Source organism: Sabethes cyaneus, chromosome 1 (assembly GCF_943734655.1).
Source record: "Sabethes cyaneus chromosome 1, idSabCyanKW18_F2, whole genome shotgun sequence".
NCBI lineage: Eukaryota > Metazoa > Arthropoda > Insecta > Diptera > Culicidae > Sabethes > Sabethes cyaneus.
This window is the reverse complement of record NC_071353.1, coordinates 14,055,940-14,082,951: the sequence shown is the minus strand read 5'-3', so window position 1 is coordinate 14,082,951 and position 27,012 is coordinate 14,055,940. Positions and strand designations below refer to the sequence as shown.

The 27,012-nt window shown below is 41.2% G+C and overlaps 1 protein-coding gene across 4 annotated transcripts in view; it reads left to right on the top strand.

Annotated features, from left to right (window-relative positions):
• Positions 1–19,827, top strand: part of LOC128737044 (atlastin) — a 41,849-nt gene extending 22,022 nt beyond the window's left edge. For all 4 annotated transcript variants that reach the window (XM_053831595.1, XM_053831618.1, XM_053831611.1 and 1 more), the window contains exons 2-8: positions 7,922–8,313; positions 8,378–8,527; positions 15,351–15,506; positions 15,562–16,191; positions 16,259–16,539; positions 16,606–16,672; positions 18,039–19,827. In XM_053831595.1, the coding sequence (XP_053687570.1) occupies positions 8,119–8,313; positions 8,378–8,527; positions 15,351–15,506; positions 15,562–16,191; positions 16,259–16,539; positions 16,606–16,672; positions 18,039–18,209 (1,650 nt within the window). In that variant the 5' untranslated portion in view covers positions 7,922–8,118 and the 3' untranslated portion in view covers positions 18,210–19,827. The remainder of the gene's footprint in view (positions 1–7,921; positions 8,314–8,377; positions 8,528–15,350; positions 15,507–15,561; positions 16,192–16,258; positions 16,540–16,605; positions 16,673–18,038) is intronic.
• The last annotated feature ends 7,185 nt before the right edge of the window (positions 19,828–27,012 follow it).

The following is a 27,012-nucleotide window of genomic DNA, read 5'->3' as shown; positions in this document are numbered from 1 at the left end:
TATGTTTTATTAATTTGATTGATAATTAAAATCAAAAACATTGATCAAAAGATTTGAACATCAGGTCCAATGAGTTTTTCTTTAAGATTCAACTTAATTAGTTATACTAAGTTATGGTTATAATTATGTGTAGGTTAGGTTTTTGGCCCGCGATACTATTTGAGATAATAACAGATCCGTGTCCCAATTCAATCTTGTGACTCTTACTGATCACGGTTAGGACTAGCTTTTAAACGCCAGGTGGCTTTGTTTAAAATTACCTCACGAACAATTTATTTCGCGTATGCCGCCGATGAAGGTCAACGCTATGCAGCCGTGCAATTGAGTCCACGAATCTAGCCAGTAGGTAAATTTATCCTAGCCAAGCCAGTCCGTTTACACGGCGAACGACGGATAGCACTGATTCTAACGCGTTGCATCGTCTGTAAAATCGTAACGGATTAGGAAAATCTGGTTTCATATTCGAGAACACAGCAGCAGCAAATGCAGCTGAACTTGTTCCACATTTCCGCCTCCCGTACGATGTTATTCTGGTTTTATTCCACCGAGCATGCTCTTGTCGAACATATTCTAACGGCAGTATAATACTGCACGGCCCAACGGCAGCCCGTACAATAATCTTGCGTCGTTTGAGCGGTTCGAGGAGGCAGGAACAGTTATTTAATATTTATTTTTAGCCGATCGCGTCTGCGATCGTACCCTCCTTGTAGTGGTAGGTACCTTACAGCGTGAAATCACCATCCATTGCCTTTTAATTTTTTTTATTTATTTATGCAATCAAATTGCAATTCAAGATTCGGTCTCAAAGCCAAGCTATTTTAAATTCGGTGCACTTGGATTGCTGTAACTAGATTTTGCATTCAATTATGCAAATAAGAAAGAAACCATTGAAACTATTAGATCATCACAGTGCAGTAAATCACGGAGGCAATCAACTGGAAGACCATTTCCACATTGTCTCTTCAATCACTGCCTGACCTGTATTCAGTTATGAACTATAAATGTTTTCAGATCTAGAATGAAAGATTTGCTTTTCGAATTCACTACCCTTTGGTACGAAAGGTATTGAAAAGAACATTTCGCAGTGGTTTGGAGTCCACAACTACCGGTGGCGCCTTAAGCGGACTCGGTTTCCTAGCAATACCGGTACTCGCCAAGGACGGACATCAAGCGATATTACCGCAAATGAAATCGTATAATTAAACGCAGAGAAAAGCAAACTTAGCGCCAGGAGGTGGAACAGCAAAAGCTTATCATCATCGTTTGGTGTGTAACTAACATATCTGGCACTGCATTTGCACTGGCACCCGATGGTAATTAAACCCCGAAACATTATGGTTACGAGCAGCGCAATCTGTAGTTGATGGCAGTTGAAAATTGGTGTTTTTTGTAAATAGTTTCTTACAATTTGGTGAGTGTTTTTGACTTTTCCAATCCAGGTTCGATGCTGGTCTAACAAACCAGTCGTCGTATATTCGAATCTCGGCTGGGTTGTGCTGCAAGAGCTAGTAGGATCGTAGCACTAGCTTCGTAATTGTCATGTATTCTAATAATCCGATAACCAAAGGAGTCTGTTGATAAAGAAGGGTAATATCTCAAGATGGTTATACACATGGCTTTGAATGTTTAATAGAAGACTGTGACACATTAGGGAAATTTAAATTGGGGTTCGTGTGGGTATTTTCAGCCTATTAAGCGGTAGCCTGAATAGTATTCATGAGTTACGTTGAAACTATATTTATTCGAGACAAGATTTTCATATCAATCGGTTGGATAACATTTACTAAATATCTGGGCACATTTTGATCTTCATAAAACGCTATTAAATTTAAATTATAGTAGCGAGAAATGATAAGGTTGCTTCGACTATTTTAGTCCAATCTTTATTGTGTTGCCTGTGTAGTTTGTATTTCCAGCAGGCCGAACGCGCCTATATGGGATATGAAGCAATTCCGCCAATAACTCAATGGATGGTACTGTGCGTGCGCCCAACGTGGTTTTTTAGGGGATTGTTCAGACTTATCAAAGGCTATATCTATTAGAAGAAACCTGAGAAATTGCGATGAACAAACAGCATCGCCAAGGGCCCATTCCGTGGATTGCTGTATTTCAACAGCAGGCCAAAAGGGAGCTAGATGGTTTATGTGTCAGTGTTTATCAAGTGTTGCCTACATACCGGCAATATAATGGATCATTGAAGATAGCTGGCTTTGCAGTGACAGCAGCTTGCTTCTGGCGCTAGTGTACATCGTTGTATATCGCCCATGTACGAGCCAAGTGGTTGTCGCTCAGAAATCAGCTATCTTCAATGATCCATTAATTTAGTATGAATTTTTACTCAATATACCGTTCTGATTCAAACTTAAAACAGTCTCAAACTTCGTACACTCAGAATAAAATGCTCGCTAGTATCACTGATATGATAAAATACTATGCTTATTGTATACCACCGTGTTCGTAATGATGACCTCTATCCGGTGGTATATATTATGCATAATATTTTGTCATATTAGCGATACTAGCGAGCATTTTATTCTAGGTGTTCGAAGTTTGAGACTGTTCTAAGTATGAATCAGAACGGTACTAGAAGTAAATGATGACCTCAGTATGTTTTGGATGTAATTAACAACAAGATGAATTTATAGCTAGGGAACGAAAATTGATTTATATATTCATATGAGAAGGGAATTTTTGCACTCCTCGTTGATAAAAGTAAGAAGTAGAATTGTTCTGTGACACGGTATTAACAGCCGTTTAATTTCTAGAATAAGTAAACGTGAACATAATTTTGTGTTTTCCAAACCATCATCGAGAGAGGGTACTTACATTTTTATGAAAATAATTATAGCACATTAAAGCCTATGAGTGCTGGATTCATTTCAGTATTGTGTTATAGAGGCATAGAAAGCGCAGCAAAAGAAAAGGATTGTAGGCTGAATTTAGTAGCATGCAGAAAATACCCTCCGGTACCCTATGTGCGTACAAAATGGGCCGTATGGTTCCAGAATTTCATTTTTACAGACGGGCATAGTTGATGGATTTATCTGGGATTGTGTGAGAGCGAATGACTGAGTTTTTTTAGGTGACGCTCGATGTTAGGCACACTAATGATGTATGTTTACATCACGTGGCACAGTGTGAGTGACCCTCTAAAAAACTTACGGGCGCCTAACCTAAACCACCACTACCTAAGTATTACTTTGGGGGAGGCTGTGTCTGTACACTGCTCCGTAGACCTATCGAGACATGTACCGATCCGGAGATGGCGGTTATCATAACGTTCATTCCTTCATAGCCATCCTCGCAGGATTTTCTCTATACTAAATGCTACTCCATGTTACTAGACCTTCCTCTTTCATTGCACTTGTCGAGACGTGTACCGATCCAGAGATGGCGACCGGCTTCCATCTCCTCACGGCCACCCTCGCAGGGTATCTTATCCAGCTCAGCATCTTCCATCCTTCCATCCTTCCATCCTTTCACGACCACAAGAGTGAGTGCTGAATGAGCGAGTGAGTGAGTGCGTGTTCGAATTAGGTGGTGAGCGAACAAATGAATGAATAAACGAATGACGAGTGAATGAATGAATGAGTGAGAGTGAGTGAGCGAGTGAGAGTGAGTGAGTGTGAGAATGAATGTACGAATGAAGTATGAAAGAATGAATGAATGAGTGTGAGAGAAGGAGTGAGTGACGGAGAGAGGGAGGTAGTGATGGTGAAAGGTAATAAGAGATACAGAGATCTGAAGCGATCCTTCGGTTCATTCTGAAGATCTGGGTGGCTGAACAAGTATAGAAAAAAAAATCGCCTCGACTGTAGGAATGGTCGAGTCAGCATTCGTGGTTTTTATGTTGTGAACATTGGCGGAATATTTTGTCGGCGAATAGAAAGCTGGTTTCGAAGAGGGTCGTTCCACAGCGGAATAAATATTTATCCTGCGACAGATCCTAGATAAGTCCAGGGAGTACAACTTACAAGCTTAGCATCTGTTTGTGGATTTAAAGGCGGCATACGATTCTGTCAAACGAGATGAGCTGTAGCAGATAATCTTTTAGCCCTTTATAAGGCAGTGGCAACTATATTGCCACCAACAAAAATTTTTTATTTTGCTTCTATAATTATATTGATGTTATTATAGACGCAAAACAAATATTTTTCGTTGGTGGCAATTTTATTGCCACGGCCTTATAAAGGGTTAAGGGGGCATAGTACTTTTTACACCATATTTTTTGCCTTATTTCAAATATTTTTTTTCTCCAAAACGCGAAAAGAGAATCGATTCGGGTTTTTGCATTCTAAACATTGAACTTTATACTAATATTTACAATTTTGTTTGCATATGTGAACCTCTTCCCCCCTCCCCTACGGCTCCTTGAACATGATTATTCGAAAAAAACATGATTTGCGGTACCATGGATTGGCGCTAAGGGGCTTATCCGAATTGAAAAATTCCAAAACGACCTGAAAGTATATTAAATTATCTCGTGTTAGACCCATCCTTTTTTTTTAATTCGAACGCATAACAAAATGGCGGACATTCAAACATAAAGGGAAGGTTTTTAGTCGAAAAAATTGATTTTAAACATTTCTAAAAAATACAAAAATTGTAATATCGAAAAAAGGATGGGAATTTTGTTGGTTTTGAAATGAAACAAAAAAAGAATCATGAGAATTGCTTGAGCCGTTCTTGAGGTATTTATGGTACCGACTTTCAAAACCTGGTTTCGAGAAAAACGACGTTGAATTTTTTATTCGCTGTGTAATCGCTCCAGACATGTGCGATACAAATAGTTGTAACTTTGTCAATTTCTGGAATTCATCGAAATGACTTGAAACGCATATAGTCAAAATGTTAATCTTTCGAAATAATCAATAAAAAAAAATCGGTTTTTTTAAATTGCAAAAGTACTATGCCCCCTTAGGGGAAGAACATGCTCTGGAAAGTCGAAAAAATCAATTTAGTTATAGTTGTTCGATTACTAGTAATGCATTACCGAGTTGGTTTTCGACGCAATGTTTTTTCCAGCAATTGTCTATCCAGAGCTAAATCATCCAATTGCAATTATTAGCAGGGGTATTCAGCAAAGTAGTTGATAAGTTGAAAATATTGCGAATCAAAAAAGAGGAACACGCGAAGAAACGCACCATGTGAGGCCACTTATTTTCAACACGTTTTGCTCTTTTGCGAATTTTTTTTTTCCTGTGTGGACTTATCACTGCGACCAGTATAGTTGATCTATTGTGATATCGCCTGGGTATTGGCTGTATGACCTGCACTGCATTTCTTTTTGCTGTAATCGCTATTGAATGAGCGATATGCTTATTAAATTTCATGCGTGTTTGTGTGTTTTCGGGCTTACCCTTCCTTCAAAAGCTTGATCTACTTTATCCACTTATTCCGCACTGCCAGTACTATCCCATATTACAGCCGTCCCTGGCGAGGACTCATTCGTTCCTCTGACCAGTCCACTTAACTATAGGAGGGACTTTTGCACTTTCAGGAGGCTTCAGTGGGTAAATTTAGAATTCAGTATGAAGGAAGGGTAAATGACGGGGGTCTGAGAATAAACCCATGCTAAAGTCACTTGACATCGAATTGCTTGATTCTACTAAGATTCGAACCCACGACCACTCGCTTGTCAAAGCAGACTCGGTAACCTTACGGCTACGGAGCCCCCCTTTTGCTTAGCTTGATAAAATAAAGCGGATAGCATTGGAATATTCGCCATCATTATAAACCATTTCGCCGTATACCATTTCGCGAAAAACCTTACGCGGTATGTATCATTTCGCGGAAAATCTTTTCGTGGAAAGCATCATTTCACAGGGGTGACTCAACTGAAGGAAAGTAATAGGGGTCTCAATTCACCATAGAAAAATTCTTGTCTCCAAAAACCCCTACATGCTAAAAATTCTTGTCTCCAAAAACCCCTACATGCTAAATTTTGCTCCATTTTGATAAGTTCTCGAGTTATGCAGAAATTTGTGCTTCATTTGTGTGGGAGCCCCCCCTCTTAGTGGGGGGAGGGGTCTCTAACCATCATAAGAACCTTCCCTGGCCCCGAAAACCAGTACATGCAAATTTTAACGCCGATTGGTTCAGTAGTTTTCGATTCTATAAGGAACATCCCGACAAACAGACAGACAGAAATCCATTTTTATTGGTATAGATAGTTGTGTTGCTTATTTTGTTTATAGTTTGATTAAAGTTATTTGATTAAACTGTTTGCCATTTCATGTTTTTTTGAATAGTTATTTGGGCATTGCGGGAAAATTCGTGTTTGGTGATTCGGTCTTTCGCGATTCGGCCTTTCGTGATTCGGCCTTCTGTGACTGTTGTTGGAATTCGGCCATTCCTGATTCGGCCATTCGGTACCAGCCCGTTACTAGAACTTGTATGTAATTCCTTACTAACTGTGTCGCGATGAACTATTAAGATTAGTTAGAGGACCTTCACCATAACCGACAGTTCAAGTACCCTAAACAAAAACAATCATACATTTCAGACCGCCAGTTGTGCTCTCACAAATTAATCTGTACGTGTTCCAACGTAAGCATCATTACACATTCCAGAAAGTGTCAACAACTAGCTTCAGCAGCAGCAGCAGCAGCAGCAATAGTGACAACCTTTAATCAGTTCCCGTACAGTCATCAACTAGGAACGAAGTGTTAGAGTTTAGTTAGATTATTCACAATTTTCTTTTAAAATAGTGTTTTAGTAAATAAATTTTTAACTGATTAGTGCAGTTCAAGGCTCGAAATGTTATATTTCGTTATCTTCTTTTTTGCACGAGACATTGATTTTGATTAGATTCTAATAAAATATCGATCAAAATTGTCGAACGTAGGAAGTGGCTGAACATTTTACAAACACATTTTACCTTCAGGATATCAAATTCGTTTAGGTTGACGGGAGAGAATGTAGTTCGTGACCTGTTGGGACGAGGAAACCCGACTACTGTTTTTCAGAAATAGAAACGAATGAAAAATCAAATAATTCTGGCACGAGATTGGTTGACTCATCAGTTGTGACAATACTTGATGTTGATACATTTATCAATAGTTAATATTTAATTGTTCTAATTTTCTGTTTTATTATAAAACATGTTGATGTGCAGAATGGGAATAAAAAACCTGCTAGATTTTATTAATCAATGAAGTTAACCTTTCTTAGGGCCATAACAGATATTTATAACATTTAGAACTATATCACTTTAACTCTCGTTGATCAAGCAGTGAAACCTCTACTTTGTTCTTACAAGGATCGCCAGTAAATTTTATTAAGTAGATTCAGATGGATAGTATGTCGATATAATACCTCACCATAAATCAAAGATACAGACCGTTGTGATGATCGTTGCAAAGTTTACTCATACCTACTTGCTAAAATGTGACTACAACATAACTCATACATCATACATAAGTAGATCATTCAGTCCCTGCAACCGTTTGAATTATTTTATGCTAGCGGAGCAGATGAATTTTTCACGAGACCTTCTGCTCGATTCACTGAACCACTACGACGGCCGTGTTCGGTTCGCACAGTCCGTTTACTGACGATGGGCCCCGAAAAAAAGCACATGATTTACACATGGTGTCGAGTTAAACAATAAGCAAAACGACCTTGATAAACCATTTTCCAGCCGCTGCCCGCCGGCGCAATAAAGCGGACTACTTCACCTCTTCCTCGCTAGCAGCGTGTGGTGTGCATCTTTTGAGCCGGAAAAGTGAAGAAATGTTTGCGATCATCATACGGTGTATAACGTAATGTTGTCGGCTATTAGGCGGGTAATCAGCAAAGAGAAACAAAGAAAACAAAAACCGCAACGCACCTTTATACCAATCTGATCATAATAAGGAATTTTCATTTTCGTTTGAAATATTTTAACGTTTACTCTTCTTTGTTTTGGACTATTCGACAGATTGCAGCGTGTCAAAAGCAACAGGTAGAAAAATAAACCGTACAACAATACGCAGTGATAGGCATCAATTCGTTTACACACGAGAGAGAGAGGCACGGCGTGCCCGAAACATTCGGACTGCGGACTTACGCCGATAGAAGGCGACAGTGACAGCGAACGATTCGAACCGGTGGCACGATTGGCACGCTCGTGGTAATATGGAGGCCAAACCGGTGCAGGTGATCGAAACCCTAGAGGACCACACCTTCGTGCTGAACGAGGATGCCCTGAACGAGATTCTGCTGCAGGAGAATGTACGGGATCGAACCGTGTGCGTCGTGTCGGTTGCCGGCGCGTTCCGGAAGGGCAAAAGTTTCCTGTTGGATTTTTTCCTCCGCTACATGTATTCGAAGGTGGGTGTTTGGCATTGCACAGCAAGGGGGAATGGAATCAATGTTGTTATTTATCTTTTTACAGTACGTTCACCATCAGAACGCCTCCGAGTGGCTGGGAGACGAAAACGAACCGCTGACCGGTTTTTCGTGGCGGGGCGGCAGCGAACGCGACACAACCGGTATTCTGATGTGGTCGGACATCTTTCTGCATGATACAGCTAACGGCGAAAAGGTAAGTTTGCTGCTGGAATGCGACTATAGTGACGATGCGACGATGCACTGCTACAGATCTCGAACCTGCGTAGCATTGTTGAATAATGACGATTTATGAACACCGAAATCTTTTGGTATCGTTGCGTTTTCTGGTCTCAAGAATTAAAATTGCGGTATTCAAGTGTTTATCTTAAGTTTGAGATGATTTGTCATAATTTTGTTTTATTTTCTACCGTAAAAATATTTTCATACCACATAATATACCTTCTTAACGGGTCGATTATTTCTAAGTAGTTCTTTTTACAACATTTTTAAACGGGCTCATGGAATGCATTAAATATTCATGCGCCTCCATCTGTCTACTTTTCTACCGACTAGTTGTATTGAACCGCTGCTATGATGTCATTATCCTATGCGAAACGTGGTTCAACTACCGGACGATTTCCAAACCTATAGGTTTTGAACCCGATTACGACGTTTTCCGTTGTGATCGAAACCCTAACAACACCCGCAAAACTACCGGCGGTGGTGTTCTGGTGATAGCAGTTGCGTCGTGGATTGGAAGCGAGAGGCATAACTCATAGAACTGCGTATAGCAGGTTTTGACGACCATTAAGTTGAGTGGTCACTTACTTGTTCTATGTGCGTTATACATAGCACCTGATCGTGTTCGTGACAGAGATTTAATTGACGCTCACTGCCAGTCAGTTTACTCAGTTATTAGGGCCGCTTCACCACTTGATGAGATCCTGATATCTATCATTAACAAGAACAACCGTTCCTTAGACCTTCTGTTTCGTGACTTCGCCGGACAAGGCCCAATTCAGCTCAGCGGCTCCATGTCCGTCAACCAAGAGAGTTCCTTTGATCGTCTATATTGAAGATAATCTCCTCTGGGATTTCAATGAACTTCCAGCTGCTAAGGTCATACACAAGATCAGCTTTAAGGCGATTCACGAAGTATCGCATGCCTCTACTAAAACTTCATTGTGCGAAGATGAATAATTTGTACAGGCGATTCAGTTACCAATATATTTCGCGGTATAAAGCAATATTCAACGATGCATCACCAGAAGTCTTTCTAGAACTATGTGAAAGAGCAACACAAAGAGTTCGGGCTCCTGTCATCAATGGAATACAACGGGAAAGTTGCTCAGGATACGCACCGTTGCACCGTAGAGCACCGTATGACGAATAATACCGTAACGCCACAATACTTCCTACTGTAAATCGTATTAAAGGAGAAATGTTGGCACTTCAAAGACGCTTCTCGCTAATCTTCGTTCAAATAACTGAGTCATACATTGCCAGAGAAGCACTTTCTATGTTTCAACTGGGCGAAACAAGAAGAAGATGAACTACAATATCGCAGTTATAGAATCAAGCAGGTGAAATAATCGCTAGCAGCACTGAAGAGATCAAAGAGCATATGCTCCGATACTTCTCAAATCTCTATACAGAAGCAGAATCGCGCAGTGTGGAAACCGAAGAGTTCCAATCCGGATAATACCTCAAAATGACCCAACCAACAATGCTTCCATGGAGAACATAAATACAACAAAAATATTTGTCGTTATCAATAATAGTGGGAGAAAATCCCTGGGATCGGGTGGTATTCCTATAATCGGCTTTCGACATCATTCGCAGAGAGTCAAACGTCATACAAAATCTTTTCGTGAATTCTATAAGCAAGATTAGAGAAAGTCAAGACTACTCATCAGATACTTAACACTTGAGCAGTAATCAAAAATGCTCTAATGCCGAACAAAACATCTTCCAGGCTACACTCTCTCTCTTGAGGATAGAATTGCCGGAAAACGAAAGGGGAAGTTGATCTTCTTTGATTTGGATCATGCCTTCGATAGAACGCGAGTGGACTTCTTGCACCGTATATGCTCGCTCAGCTTCAACGACCGTTTCGTTGAACTGCCCGGCTATATTGCTAGTCGCTCTTCATCTTGCCTTCTTGTGAATGGACATCTCGCATCCTGCTTTCCGATCCAATGTTCGATTAGACAGGGGGACCCAATCCTCATCCGCTACTAAATAGGCGAATGTACAAGTTCATTGCGACTAATCTTTATGAACTTTGAAGGAGAGTCAGATGTGAAATTAAACATGTGAAAAACTGATGTTGCCATTGATGTTGAATACATCGAGGAAATGCCCTTGGTTTATGACAAAAAAATCAAATAAATTCTTTAAAATGTTTTATACACCAATTCTCTTCGGCTCTTGACAATCCTAAATTGGGATTCGCTAGTGAGCAAGTTCGCACAACAAGTTTTTCTCCACTCTATGCGCGCATTGACGCTGCATCAGAAAGTGACGCTGCTAACCACGTTCATCACTTAAAAAATCTGTTATGTGTCTGCAATGCTATCCTCTTACACCGTACATGAAGGTAAACGAACAGAAACGATGGGCACTTTCCTTTGGAGGGGTTTACTATCAGCTCGTGTACCGATGCAGCCATTGGCGCGCAAATCACTGTGTAAAAAAGACACCCCCAAGAAATTGATAGCACTCCGTTTTACCAATCTTTCTACGAGGCCAGAAGGTTGAATCCATCTGCTGACTGTCCATGCGCTAAAGTAGTTATCCAAAGTTACAGTCGTTTGCCTTTTGAAAACTAGCAAAACCCAACAGCTGATTAAATTCACCGTTTCTTTGTGAAACAGAAATCGCCAAAGTAGAGCGAAATGATCTTGCAGCATAGTGGTCAACGATATGCAGTAGTATCTTGTCGAAAAGGATTAATTCTGTTATCCGTAGCGGCCTATATCTGCTAATCAACAGAAAAACTGAATACAGATACTTAATGCACATCATCGGTAGAGCAGATAACAATAACTGTCTACACTGTGGGTCGATATTTGAGATTTTTGAACTAAATATAGTGAATGCCCACGCGTTGCAGCAGCCTTGCCAAAGAAGTGCTTCATTCTTCAACGGATGGCGAAGAATTGAATTCGCAGAGATTATGAAACCAACCTTCTAGCATATAAGAACAAACAGACGTAATCTATCACTAATGATGAGTGTCAGTCACATTACTTTCAAAAATTTAAATCAGGGAACAATAAAACTAAATAAATCTAATACAATTTGCATATTATAATAGAAACTAATGGCAATATGTAAATAATTTTTTTAAAATGGCATTATAAAATATTTTCTCACCAATGAGGTATTGAGCGTGGACCGTTTTGCCCCAGCAGTCAGCAATGTCCCAATATATGGTCACATGCTGGGTCCATTGATATCAATATCAAGATGATTTCGAAGGCCGTGACCTCTCAATGCTCGAGTCGTCCTTCAATCCTGGACCCGATGAAGTACATTCCATATTTTTGAGGAGACACCGTTGTTCCGTTTATTTCGAATGCCCATCTCCAGTGGGATATTCCTATCGTGTTGGAAATTTGCATATTTGACGAGCAACATTTCAAAACGTCCAATGTGCAAATGAGAGATTCTCTTTGCGTTTCCTCTCGTACACTTATCGCGTATCTTATCGATATCTTCCGGTTACCATCCACGCAAATAACCGGAAAATTAATATCTTCGCTTTTTTAGACGGTGGTTCCTCAGCTACACTTATTGAAGATAACATCGTGGCAGAATTAGGAATCACAGGTCCAATCGACACACATCTTCTCAGCTGGACTGGCGACGTAACGCGCGAAGAGATAAATTCCAAGCGAATCAGTGTATCGGTTTCGGGACCGCTGGGGCTGAAACAGTATACCCTTAATAACGCACGCACAGTAAGCGCATTGAAGCTGCCACCGCAAACATTACAGTACGAGGTACTTACAAATATGTATGCGCACTTGAAAGGCCTCCCCATCCGCAGTTATTCAAACGCGATTCCATCCATGATAATTGGTGTGGAGCATGCCCGTCTTTTAACGACGCTGAAGGTACGAGAAGGAAAAGACCACGATCTGATTGGAGCGATGACATGACTAGGTTGGTGCGTGTTCGGTAAGACTAGAATTTCACGACGACCTTAACAATCGGGAGCTTCATGAGCGGATGCGACAATTCTTTTTAGTTGAAGAAGCCGTTGTGACAAGGAATCTTACGCCGGAAAGCGAATTGAAAGCACGCAAAGTACTTGAAGCGACCACTAAGCACGTTGGCGGCCGGTACGAGACGGGATTACTCTGGAGGCAGGAGGATCCCGTTGTGCCTGATAGTTATTCGATGGCACTTCTAAGATTGGTTTCTCTGGAAAGAAAGCTTAGCAAGAATCCAGAGTTGTATAAAAGGGTTCAAGAACAGGTCACACGTTGTCTGAGCAGAAAGGGTACGCTCTGCTATGACTTGCCTATACGGCAGCATTACCTGTGGTCCGACTCTTCCACGGTACTTTCGTGGCTTCGGTCAGACAGTCGCCGATATCACCAGTATGTATCCTGTAGAATAGGGGAGATATTGACTCTGACAAACGTTGACGAATGGAGGTACGTGCCCTCAAAGCTAAATGTTGCCGATGGTGCGACCAAACGGGGAAGTGGCCCTAGTTTCGACCCCACAAGCTGATGGTTCACAGGACCAAGATTCTTGTTCCTTCCTGAGAGCCAATGGCCCGTACAAAAGCAAAATGTCTATACGGACGAGGAGCTACGACCTACACATCTCTACGTGCTTGGTTCTGTCGTCAGTCAGCCGCTCTTACAATTAAATCGGTTCTCCAAATGGGAGAGACTCCTGCGTACTGTAGCATTTTTGCTGAGATCAGTTAAGCGGTTTCGAAAAGAAGCAGTGTTTGGACCACTTCCCAGCGAAGAGCTTTTCCAGGCCGTGAATCGATTGTGGAAAATAGTGCAGGTAAAGGTATATTACGAAGAACTACGGATATTAAAACATAATAAGGAAAACAGAGTCGAAAATTCGCTGCAGTTGGCGAAATCGAATTCAATGTATAAGTTGTCGCCTTTTTTGGACGAGTATGGGGTGATAAAAATGAATAGCAGAGTTGTAGCTGCAGCAAGTAAGCATTTACGAGTTGCCCATCCCATCATACTACCGAAAAACCACTCTATGGTACGTTATTGCTTGTCGGCAGCTATCACCGTCACTTTCTTCATGGCAATAATGGAACCGTGTGCAACGAAATAAGGCAGAAATACCAAATTTCGTCATTGCGGCGCGTCATAAAATAAGTTTCCCAGAACTATCAGTACTGTCACGTCTACAAGGCTGTGCCTAAGTATCCGATGATGGCACCGTTGCAGAAAGGCTTACGCCCTTCATTAAACCGTTTTCACACACAGGGATTGACTATTTCGGACCAATACTGATCAAACCAGGGCGCAGCCTGATGAAACGCTGGATAGTCTTATTTACATGCCTGACAATACGTGCGGTGCATTTGGAAGTTGCCTATAGTTTGTCGACACACTCTTGTATCCTTGCTATCAGGAGATTCGTTGCTCGCCAAAGGGGTTGCTCCTCAGTCATTCATGTCCGACAACAGGACTAACTTCGCAGGGGCGAGCAACATTTTAAAAGCACAGTTGAAGAAAATCGGCGAAGAATGTGCGGTGACATTTGCTAATGCTCAAACTTTTTGGCATTTCAACCCACCGTCTGCACCGCACATGGGAGGTTCGTGGGAGCGCCTAGTGCGATCCGTAAAGACAGCGATGAAGGCAATGGCAGATCATTCGCATCATCCTAGTGACGAAATTTTGGAGACGGTAGCGTTGGAAGCGGAATCGATCGTCAATAGCAGACCTCTAACTTATATTCCCCTGGATACGGAACAACAAGAGGCTCTAACACCAAATCACTTCCTTCTATACGGATCACAAGGAATCAAGCAACTAATAAGTCACTTGGAGTATGAAGGGGGTACCCTTCGAGATTGCTGAAAATTGGCGCAATACCTGATAGATTGGTTTTGGGAAAGATGGATAAAGGAGTATATTCTTACGATCACTATACGTACGAAGTATTCCATCCAGTGAAGCCGTTAGAGCCTGGAGATTCGGTAGTGGTGGTAGACGACACTCGGACGGGTGACTAGAGGACGAGTCATAGAAGTTCACAGTAAAATTGGAACTGGGACCACTGTAAAGGCTCGACGTGAGTGTGCGTTCCGAGCTCTAGGTCAGATGACAGTTGACGGTTTGACAGCTGAATATTATGATTAAACTAAGGCTAAAACACCAGTCACGCCATCACAGTTGCCAAACCACAAAGACTGGATGTTAGCGGTAACCGAGCGGTACCGATCGACAGTTGGTGGTTGCCGTTGGAGATTATCGGTCCGATAGCCATCCACCCTTATGAGACATCTTAAGGAACCCAGCTAGGCGCTCTTATTTTTCTGCTTAATTTCAACGACGTAAATTTGGTCATTAAGGGCCAACGACTCTCGCATGCAGATGATGATCTTAAAATGCATTGCTAGAGAGTACTGTTTATTGCGGATAACCTACAGGGCAGAATTGACTGTTCCGCGCTATTGGGACAGATTAACATAAATGTTCAACCACGATCGCTGCGGAACAATGCAATACTGAGATTACCACCTGGTTGCACTTATTACAGCATGAACGTGCTATCGGCGGTCTGTAGGGGGTTTTTAATCAAGTGTAGTAGTTATTCGACTTCTATCTGCCACCGCCACTTGACTATTTATATGTGAACTTGACAATCGTCGGGCCTAAATTGAGCCTGATAATTAAAAAATAAATAATAATTAATAATTAATCAAAAATAAATTCGTATATATTTTGATTCAATAATAAAATTAAATTAGGCGAATTTGTCTAACGTGTTACGAGATAATCTTCAACGGTTCTTCTGTTTTCTAATTTTTGCAGCTGGCAATTCTTCTGATGGACACCCAGGGTGCCTTCGACAGTCAGAGTACCGTTCGGGATTGCGCCACAGTGTTCGCGCTCAGTACAATGCTTTCGTCCGTACAGATTTACAATCTTTCCCAGAACATCCAGGAAGATGACCTCCAGCATTTACAGGTGACTGAAAGAAACTAAAATTAAACAACCATATCTCATGCCGTTCTGTTGACAGCTATTCACAGAGTACGGTCGGTTGGCGCTGGCCGACAGTGGTAAAAAGCCCTTCCAGCGGTTGCAGTTTCTGGTGCGCGACTGGAGCTTCCCATACGAAGCGGAGTACGGTGCCTTGGGAGGAGAGGTGATTCTAAAGCGGCGGCTGGAGGTTCAGGACAAGCAACACCCGGAGCTGCAATCGCTGCGGAGGCACATCACGTCGTGCTTCACCGAGATCGCGTGCTTCCTGATGCCACATCCCGGTCTCACTGTAGCGACGAATCAAACGTTCGACGGTCGGTTGGCGGACATCACCACCGAGTTTAAGAACAGTCTCAAGGAGCTGGTGCCGATGTTGCTCGCACCTCAGAACATAATCGCAAAGGAAATCAACGGACAAAAGGTCAGGGCGCGCGATCTGGTACAGTACTTCAAATCGTACATGACAATTTACAAAGGTAATGAACTACCGGAACCGAAAAGCATGCTGGTGGCAACCGCCGAAGCTAACAACCTGACCGCGGTAGCGGCGGCTAAAGACATATATTCGCAATTGATGGAGGACGTCTGCGGCGGAGCCAAGCCATATCTGAGCACAGCCCATCTGGACTCCGAGCACAATCGAATAAAGGAGAAAGCATTGCATCAAGTAAGTCTGCTTTTTTTTCTATACAGTCAACAAACACATTATTAACGTTTGAATTTATTTGTTTCAGTTCTCTTCTAAACGCAAGATGGGTGGCGAGGAGTTTTCGGAAAAATACCGTGAGAAACTGGAGCAGGATCTGGATGAATCGTATGTGACCTTCAAAGCGCACAACGAAAGCAAGAACATTTTCAAAGCAGCGCGGACACCGGCCGTCTACTTCGCGATTGCCGTAGTAATGTACATTTTCAGTGGCATCTTCGGACTGGTCGGTTTGTACACGTTCGCCAACTTCGCCAACCTCATCATGGGTATCGCCCTGCTGACGCTCGCTACGTGGGCATACATCAGGTAGGATTGACGGATAGCTAAAACAAATGCTTTTTTGATTGGTTACGATTGCAATGCCCGTTTCAGGTACAGCGGCGAGCTGAGCGATTTCGGCGTGCGGTTAGATGACATCGCGAATCTGCTGTGGGAAAATGTAAGTTACTTTGTTTATTTGTTCTGTTTGTCCGGTATCGGGATAGTACTCTACCTGCACCAGGACGAGCTCGTGTTTTATCTTAAGCTGTTGAATTTACTGTAAATCCGTACACTGATACAAAGATAGTTAAATAATGAATCGAACATTTTTTCGAAAAACCAACAACCGTGCTGTGTGTGATTCATTGCTTAGTTTGTTTGTTTTTGTTTTGGTTTTGGATTTATTTATGGTTTTTGTTTTATTTGGCACGCAGTGTCCTGTTCTGAAAAAGATGTAACTTTGTCGTGATTCACAAAGAAAAAAAGCGTAGCACAGGCATTAGTGAACATTTCAATTAGCGATTTTTGTTGATAAATAAACAGGTAAGTATAAATATTATTTGTCTCTGGAAATGTAAAAAGTGGTGACCAATTTGGATTTAGCCTTCAAGAATGAACTATTTGTGTTGCCAATGTGGTAAATCCATGTAAGAACGAGTGCCACAATGCGGAAAAACAGATGAAAACAGTTGAGGTCTGCGCTATAATCATATAAAATTATTAACGGGAGATCCTCCGGTAAGAATTTTATTAATTTTGATGATGAAGCAGTTGGTAACGCACTAACAAGTGTCCGTATAAAAAGTAATATAAACTGCCGCATGGTGAATACAACTAGAAATAGCTATTAATGTTACTTTGAATGCATCGATAGATAATAAATGGGTTATCAAACATCTACCCGGAATGAATGTATGTAGACATAAAATGATCTCACTTCTTAGTTGCAGTCCACTTACATTCTGGCAATGTACCTACAGTTCGTCAGTTGAAATATCAGCAGTAAGGCATCGTTTGTAGAACAATTGGTCCGATTTCAAACATCTAAAAAAAAACAGTGAAATTGAAGTCTGAGAATGAGTCAGCTCCTCGAAAGCTAGAGACTGCCAGCAAATGTCGAATGAATTTGTTTTATTTTGGTGGAGTGGATTGTTTTAAAATGGTGGTGGCAATGAGATGCTTTGCTATCAGTTCTTACTGCCTCGATGGACATTTCGAGAGCTGTCCCACTGAAAAAGTTAAAGTTTATCAGTTCGAATGAACAACTGGGTGAAATCAGATACACTCGACTTATAAAACGCGGAATGACTGAGTGACAGCTTCGAGTTTCAAATTTCAGGAACAACTACCTAGTGATAGAATGATAGAGTGATTAAAATAATTATCATAATAACTGCCTGTGTTGTTTGTGTCCACTTTATGTTTCTTACTAACCGGGCCTCGGCCCCAGTAGACATCTACGAGTCCGCGGTGCTGCTATCGCCGTCGCCCCTTCGTTTTGCTCGCTATTATGAGGTGTTCGTTTGCTTCACTTTTCTTCCTAGATCATGAAACCGATTTATCAATCCTGCATGGAGAAGGGTATCCAGCATGTGGCAAGCCACGCGACCGAATACGCCATCGGCGGTGCGGCCGGCGGAACGGCAGCAGGCTTTTCGTCGTCCCGGTCGGCCGGCGGAATGCGTCAGCTGAATGGCAAGGTAAAATATTCTTGAGAGTACGCCACTAGTGGCACTGCAAACGCTCAGTCGGCGGGTGGAGGATGGTGGTCGCGGTCGTTCGGCGCTCAACCAGCGTCAACCTCGTCCGCCAGTCGAACCGGCTGGTGGACATCATCAGCCAACCACGCTCACAGCAATGGCAGCAACAGTAGGTTTAGTACCGTTAGCGATAGTTTTAGAGATAGTAATACTATTAACAACAAAACTAAGCGAAATAACAACACCGACAAAAACAACAGCAGAACAAGCTGTGTGATACAGGTTAGCGCTAGCGCCAACACTGAGAAAGTCGGCAAAGCAAGTCGCAGAACGACGAACAAAATTTAAAAGCATGCATTGAAGAACGGCTTGCCAACAAACAACTGACGGCAGGTACCCTAGCAATAAAACCAGAACCATTTATGTTGCATTTTTGGTTTATTTTTTCTTGTTTACCAATCTTGTTGTTTTATAAAAAAATATACTATACTAGATCTTGCTCCGAACGCTGTTGTTACGAATTTCAGCAAATACAATTTAAGCGGACTCACGCGTTTTATCAAAATATAGGTACTTTTTGGCCGTAAAAATTAAAAGGTACGAGAAAAAATTGACGATTAGCTTGAATCAATTCTAAAATGTGCCAAATCGGAAACCCCGCTTAATCGATGCTTTTTCTTGCCAACAGACAACAGACAAATTTGCTGACAGTACCAGTTTGATTCTCGTTTTGTTCAACGTTATGAATGATTTCAGATATTTTTTCCCCAAATCCGTAGCAATAAACGCAAAACTCCACAAGTAGAATGTGAAGAACACTGTAAATATGTACTAAATAAGGTGAAATTTGCGCGGCTAATGACAACAATTACAGACATGATATCTAGAGTAATTTTCCCTTTTTGTTTGTGAGCCGAACTCGAATTTCTAGAGAAAAAAAGCATGCTTCAGAAAAGAAAGACAAGCGACAGGAATGTTTTTTTTTTGTAGGGATGAGAAGATTATAATGCAATATATTTATTAGCGGATTTAGTGTAACTAAAAACAAGATGAGTTCTTCGTAAAAATCATTAATCGTAGTAAGAGGCCATTGTTAAATACTTTATCCGGTCTAAGGCAGACCTTCGATAGTTTTTACTTTCATTCTCGAACAAAAACCGGTCCCCAGCCGACCAGTACTAGTAATCCTTTTAGAACATCCATCAAAACAAAAAACATACAAAAATGTGACGCAAAAATGTTTCCGTATTGTGCTCAATAGATGTGTTTTCGTACCTTATTTGTGTCCGCGTTGTGTTCTACTTTCTATCGTTACGTCGCTTCTCATGCGTGTACAAGCAAGCAGGTTAAAATTTATAGATAACGCAAAACGATTCGATAAGATAGCAAATAATATTTGACGAAAAAGCAGCAGAAAAAAAGTCTGCGTTCGCACCTTACAAACTGAAAAAAAAGAACAAATCGCCTGTCATCAGCCAGAGGGAATACATATGATAATGATAACGGATTGGGGGCGATCACGTGGTAGACGAAAAAAAAACATTGAACTGCATTCAACCGCCGGGTGGCGGGCGGGGGGTGTAATATGACAACGGTTAAGATGTGAATTATTTTTATATTAAAGTTACACAAAAAGCTACCTGCATGGTTTTTGCGTTCATCTTTGGGTTGGTATGATGACTTTCCAATGGAACATCACCGGTACCATATTATTAATTATTGCTCGCAGTTTCGATATTGAGTAATACAGGGTGAGTAGGTAATAACTGCCAGTAAAGTAAATGGCAACCCGGTAACAATGTGACAGCTCCCATACTAATCAAACGTACCTAAAACTGCTGGTTCATGGTTCACGACAGATGTTTGAAAGCGGCGTAAATATCGAAGAAAGAGTTTATTATCATTTGTTTTGGCAAAAAATCCCTTGTGCATATAAGATCTGAATTGGTTTATTATTTCAATAGAGTATTTTACGAACTGACAACATTATGTCAAGTATCAAAACGTTTCCGTGGTAATGACAATAGCAGCATAACTGGTTCTTCTGTCATAATAACATGCTCTATTTGGTTCTGTAATGTAACAGAGTGTATTTTGTACAACTCTCTATTGCTTGGATTTACTCTTGAATTTTGCTTAACTTGTTCTGTTAACGACAAAATCGATCCAGCAATCATGAAAGAGCATTTCATTTTGAATTGCGCAGCGGATAACTTTCAATGAAACACGCAATATTTAAATACTTTACAGCAGACAACTCGTACACAAGAGTGACAATCTTGTAATAAGGCCATTACAAATATTTTAAAAAGTTTTTGTCCTTCCGGTGTTGGACCACTGAAGGGGGGGGGGCGAAAAAAAACAAGGTGAATTTTTTAATCAAGCAAAAAAATATGGATTTTAGGCATTTTTATTTTTAGTTTAAACGTGAAAACCAAATCTATTCTTGCTTTTAATATATACGTTGTTAATTTCCATGCAAAAATCTACGAAAAAAAGACAAAAACGAAAGAAAATTTTTTTGGCCGATTTTCGGAAATTCCGCTGTTTGAATTTCCATTTCTATTTCATGCTAGAAGTGTTAACTCAACTCGTACACTCATTTTTCAAATTTTTCAGGCTGTAGAGCCCACAGACAATTGATTTTATAAAAAAAAATTTAACTCATATCCTACAAATTATTTTTTTGCCCCCCGATTTTTCAAGCCAATTTTCAAGGGGGGGTGACAAAAACTTTTAAATTGATTTGCAATGGCCTAAATACCGCTTTTTATCTTGTAAACAAATCAATCAAACAACCCACCAAGAATTCAAACAGTGTTATCGAAAACATGAAACAATGCTGAAATAATCAATACGCACTTTTCAAATCGTTGTCCAGACAGCTTTTTGCGTTCACATTTAACGTAACAAAAATTAACATTTCCTTTGGAAATCGAAGGTGCGTCAATTTTGAACGGCATGTAAAAACGATCGTCGCGACATTTTTGACACTGGCGGGTGTTATGGGAAACTGTTAATAACTGTCACTTTGTTACGGGGTAGGTAAATGGTCACAAAAATAAGACATTTGTCTTCAATTAGTCCAATTCAAATCTTTGTTCCTTTGCTTTAATTACCAGTCAAAATCGTTGTTAAAAAGCGTTACAGTTGGCAGGCACGATGTCCTGAAGCATTTCATCCCAAATACATATTCTCTAAGCGTTGCTTGAAAGTACCCACAGTCCATCCTTTGGTGCTCCCTAGTTTGCCTAGCATGTAACCTATTGCATAGAAGTCGAGAGGATTCAAATCAGACGAAGAGGCAAGCCACTCTTTTAAAGAAATAAAATCAGGAAAGTGGTCCTCACGTCAAGCCTATGATTGCTTTCGCCTGGTGAGACGGTACAGAATCTAGTTGGAAGCAGTATGGTGCCTTCTTGTAGTGTTTTTTGATGAAAGCAAATGGTTCTTTATAATATTACCAAAGAACCTTCAAATTTCGGGAGATACATCCCCATACCATAACGCTGGAAACATTCCGGAACCTTTAAACAATCAGTTTGTCCCGAGCAGGCTTCATTTTGCTCATCTCTTGCATACAGAGGCAGAGCAATCTGATTCTCACAACGATCAAGTGCTTTCGTTTTCTGTTCAACCGTTTCCTCTCCCTCCTGAACGATACTTGAATACTGTTTTCTCTTACGACCTCTCATCTTGCGCAAAAGAAACATAACGACAAGCAGAACTAACATTTTCTGCGCACCCTAGAGACACGAGACTATTCGCTACGTGTCCCAACTCCCAAAGAGAATATGCGAGAGGCAATTGTATGGATTGGAACGATTTGCTCCGTGACCTTGAGAGCATGCATTCGGTAGCGCTCGGGCAGAAAGAGAAAGATGAGCATCGGTTTTATGATGCTCACTTGCCGGCAGAGCAAAGCACTGCAAAAGCAAAACAAAACTCGTCGCGTCGGAGAAGGTCCGACATATAAGAGAGAGCAAATCGATTCGTCTTCTGCGCTTTGCCAGGAAAACACCGAGAATTGAGATTTTTTGCATAGCACGGCAGAATCCTGGTCGCGAGGAATATCAGAAAGATGTGCTGCATATATCCGGTCATTTTGTTGATCGTACGTAAACCACAATCACTGTCGACATCCTTCGACTCTTGCAACCTTTTGGTTTTCGGTCAAATCATGCACCCGTTATTTTTTGTATGAAATCAAGCGAAGTTCATTTTTCAAAATATTCTTCATGGTTGCCCGCGAAATTCCCAGTTCCTTGGCCATTTTACGTCCAGACTGATCTGGTTTCCATCGAATTCGGTCTCTTACTCGTTTGATGACTTCCGGCGTCCTCGTATAGCTTGATGACACGAAAGATGAATCTTTCGTTTATTCCGAGTGGTTTTAGCTTCTTTAAAATATCACACGGTCGAAAAATTTTCAAAAGCAGTCTTCCCTTTTTGTCTTGCAGGGCCAGGATCTGTGGAAAAATCTGAGGCCGTCGGCCGCTGTCGGGTTCTCTGCTGACTATTGTTTTTGCTGGTCTCTCATCCGGTATTCATGCTACGGGATCAGCCCATAGTAGCCTGCCGTGTTTTAGTCGCTTCACAATATCCGCATCTTTGTATATTTGGTATGTCTCATAATTCAAGCGCTTGCGCATCGCTTCTTTTTTTAATATGCCACCAAGAATTGATCACAGGATCTTACGTTTAAAAACATCAAGAGCTCGCCGGTTGCTCTTTTTCAACGTCCACGCTTCGTGACCGTAGAATAGCACCGGAAGAATTAGCGTCTTATAGAGCACAAGTTTTATACGGCTACGGGACCTCAGCTGGCTACGTAATCCGTAGAAGACTCTGTTGTCAACCAAGGCAAACAAATTCGTCGATCACTTCAAAAGTATTTCCATCTATTATCCTCAGCAGGTCCAACACCCGGAGGGCTACCATGTGTTTCGATTAACCAAAATGAAGCGCATAGACAACCCCGTATGTCGAATGTCACGCCACTCTACGTATCGAGAAATCACCTGTAGTGTTCTTTCACTAGTTTATCACTGATTACAAAACGCGCAGGTATATGAGGAGACATTTACTTTAATGGTAGAATACCGATTGTTAAAACAAGGAGACGGAACGTATGAATTTTCTTACGTCTATTTGGCTTAAGAACTACTGCTGCTCTTCTTACTCTAGGTATCATCCCCAACGCAATCCAGATGACAGCTACAAAATTTCAGGTGAACGAGCTCTGCTCCGTCACCGCCGATCTGTTACGACCGCCTTACTGATTTTCTCCGATTCAGTGCACCGCGATGCTTCACTGTTCTGCTTGATAAGGGATTGATCCTTGCCTGGATATCGATATCCAGTCACCGTATAGCCAGTCTTGGCCCAGCCGACTAAGCAAAAGTCGTTTAAATACCCGCAATGATTGTAGTGGTGTTGGCCAGAATCAACTTGAACGGTGTTATGGTTTACCTTTTTTTGCCACTCCAGGGCATCCTTTGGATAGTGACACGAAGCTAGAAGTGGCACTCTGTTTGCTGCATGAGTAGATCGCTTGCCAAATTATGTATTTCTTGGCAAACATTAAAAGTTTCTGCATCCTTACTGCCTCTAGAACATCAAACTTGTGCTGGGGGGTGAAGTACAGGGTGTTCAATAAGTTCGAATACACTTCAAAAATGTGTTTTAAAAATGAAAATATATGGTATTCTTTTCTGAGTCAATTTTTATTGAAGCAGTGTTTATTGAGAACCTTTACGACAGATTTGGTGGAAGCACCCCCCCCCCCCCCCCCCCTTTGTGCTTTATGACGAGCTTGAGACGTTTCTCAAAAGAATCACACGCGGCACGCACCTGATTCATGAGCATCTCGTCCCAGATCTTGGAAATGAGCTTCTTAAATTGGTCCATAATGCTCACTTTATGTTCGCTCTGCTTGGCTAGCATGTACGACCATACATAAAAGTTCAGGGGATTAAGATTCGGGGAGCTGGGAGGCCACAAAGTCTCATTATCCATGTTGAAAGATTTGAGAATTTTCCAGGTGCCTGCGCAAAATAAATTCGCGACGTTGCTTTTCAGGTGACGCCATTTTGTCCAATTTGCGAAAAACTGACCGCGATAAAAAATACAGCGTAAACAATACACTCTAAACTACTTCTACCCAAATTTTCAAGAGAAAATACCCAGTAGGTAATTTTCTACAGCGTTTCTTCCGTGATGCAATGTGGGACACCCTTTATGCTGTAACACACGTTGTTCGGGACGTTTCTGATCGGAACGGGAGGAATAGAGTCGATTCGCCTTGCCAAGGTTTACCAGTGGGTCCTTGACGTGAACGATGGTTATCGTCTGCTGGCTGGCGAATTTACCGATTCGCTCCGATTCTACATTCCGATCGGGCTTGTTCCGATCAGAAACATCCCGATCGACGTGTGTTAAGCATACGCTGTACTCTGATCGAAGCGAAATTTTTGATCAGATTCGGGTCCGATCGGTATGTAGAATAGAGGCGATTATTTAATGCCCCTTTTATGACTATTTAGATCACTGTGATAATCATTTAATGAAACATACCGCATTTTACACTGTTTATCTGACACTAGAGTGGTGTTTAGTTTAATCAACTTATGAGTTTGACTTCTTTTTCTTTCTTGCCCTCTTTTTTACTTCATTTTTCCTGAGCGGAATCGTGTGCGAGATTCGACTGTGACAAGCGTGTAAATCGGGGTAGTCTAAATAGGGGCAAATGTCGCAATACGTATTATTTATTATTATTATAGGAGAACGAAAGCCCCTGAGAATGAAACAATAGCCAATAGGTTTTTTAACGAAGGAGAAACACCAGTGATGCGAAGTAGGTTGATGAGCTCGACGTAGTGCTACACACTTAAAAAAAAGTGCCGAAGTCAGCAAAATTTTGCCGAGATTTGGACAGCCGAGCGTTCGGTAAAATTTTTTATGATGCCAAACGTTAGTAAAGATCCGTAAACGTCGAATTGCAAAACTGAAATTTTTGCCGAACGCTCGGCTGTCCAAATCTCGGCAAATTTTGCTGAGTTTTTTAAGTGTGTAGAAGTTGAAAAACTTCAGGGAGGGAAAGATCTTAAAATCACGCATACTTGCCTAAAAATGTAGGCTGAGAGACTCCTGTTTCAACCCCGACCTCAGGACCGGGACGTCGTTGTTGGCAGCAAGCAATATGGCTGTAGTGGTTCTTTATAATCGTCACGAATGGGCAAATTTCCGCTGAAGGTCATGACTGGGTCAGAGTGGACAGGGGCTCTCATAGTGCTTCGTTGCCTGCGTTCCGGTTGAACTGCCACTTCTATCCGTTGGAACTGGGTTGGTAGATTCATATCCATTCTCCAGAGATGCATGCTGAGTTACACGAGTTTTGATCGCTGTTTATGGTATGTAGTAACGTAAATCTTTCCGCAAGTGAGTTTTAACATCTCTTTTGAATTTTCATTGAATTTGTTCATTTTTTATTGAGACAGGCAATGTGTTGTATCGTGATATTGCGAAGTAAGAGAAAGACTTACATCAGCTCCGTGTTCGGCATTCTGAGGACTAGATTAGCTCGAACTCTTGTACTGTAACTGTGACTTGGAATATCGATTCGCATGTTATGGTGAGTAGGGTAAAGAACTAGTTTTAAGCAGTCTAAGCGGGTCACTGATTGTTTTACCTTATTACAAGCGATGGGTTGACTAAGTGGGGGATATCAGCATGCCAATCTTCTTGCTATCTTTAATTCTTCAAGCTATTACCATTGGAAGACACTATTGTTGAGCTAAACTTTTGATTTTTCGCTTTAAAAGTTGGAGCGGCGGAACTAATTTTGAACACACCGAACCCATTTTCACCCGTAAGGTGCTATTTTAAGCAATCCTGAAATCTGAATTTTTTTACGTCCCGTTAAAAAATCCCTCGAACTTTTCCCCCTATTCAGTAAGTTCGCGTTCCTATCCGCGACCTACTAATCGGCATCTGATGCGTAATCGGCATAGCGTATCGGCATAGATGCGTAAAATGCCATCTGTCTAAATTGTTTATCGGGGCATACACTCACCGCACCGTTCGGCAAACGGTATTCGTCGTCTCTTTTATTCTCTGGTGTTCTTATGGGAAACTGCGAGTTTGACGTCTCACTCGCTGTTCATAAGGATGGTGGGAGAACAAAAGAGGTAAACATATATAGCAGTACAAACGATCCGACGAACAGTGTTGTCAAAGCAAATAACATTGAAACACATCGTTGCTTTATTAAATCACTGAGAAAATCTTCGAAAATCATTGAAAAAGCTGTCTTTTGTGTTGTTTTTAATAAAGAAAAATTAATTATGAACATACATTTCTCTTGAAAGTATTGAACCACGTTTTCACCATAGGAGGTTTCAGTTAATTTCAAACTTAAAATTCTTATTTCCAGAACCGAAACAGTGTCTTGGCAACACGATATTTCATCAGTTGTGCTGCAGCTGCTGCTACTGGTGAACAGGTTCCGTAAATTCAGAATTTGTTTTCAGTTTTGTTAGAAAATAATAAAACTTTTGGCTAGTGACAAAGCCTTAGATAATAGAAAAAAAGAGACTGAATAATATGGTATGTGACAATTGAGTGCTTGACTTTCAGAGTGGTTGTAATCAGTGCTGAAAATTTGATGAATTCGTTAGTAGCGAGGTGGCGATTGCTGAAGAGCAGCTGAAAAATGTACGTTTTTGGACAACAATTTTTAATTCATCATATTTCTTGTCGGAAACCCAGTAAATTGTGTTTGTGTGAATCAAATGTATGGTTAAGTGATTTGTGAAGA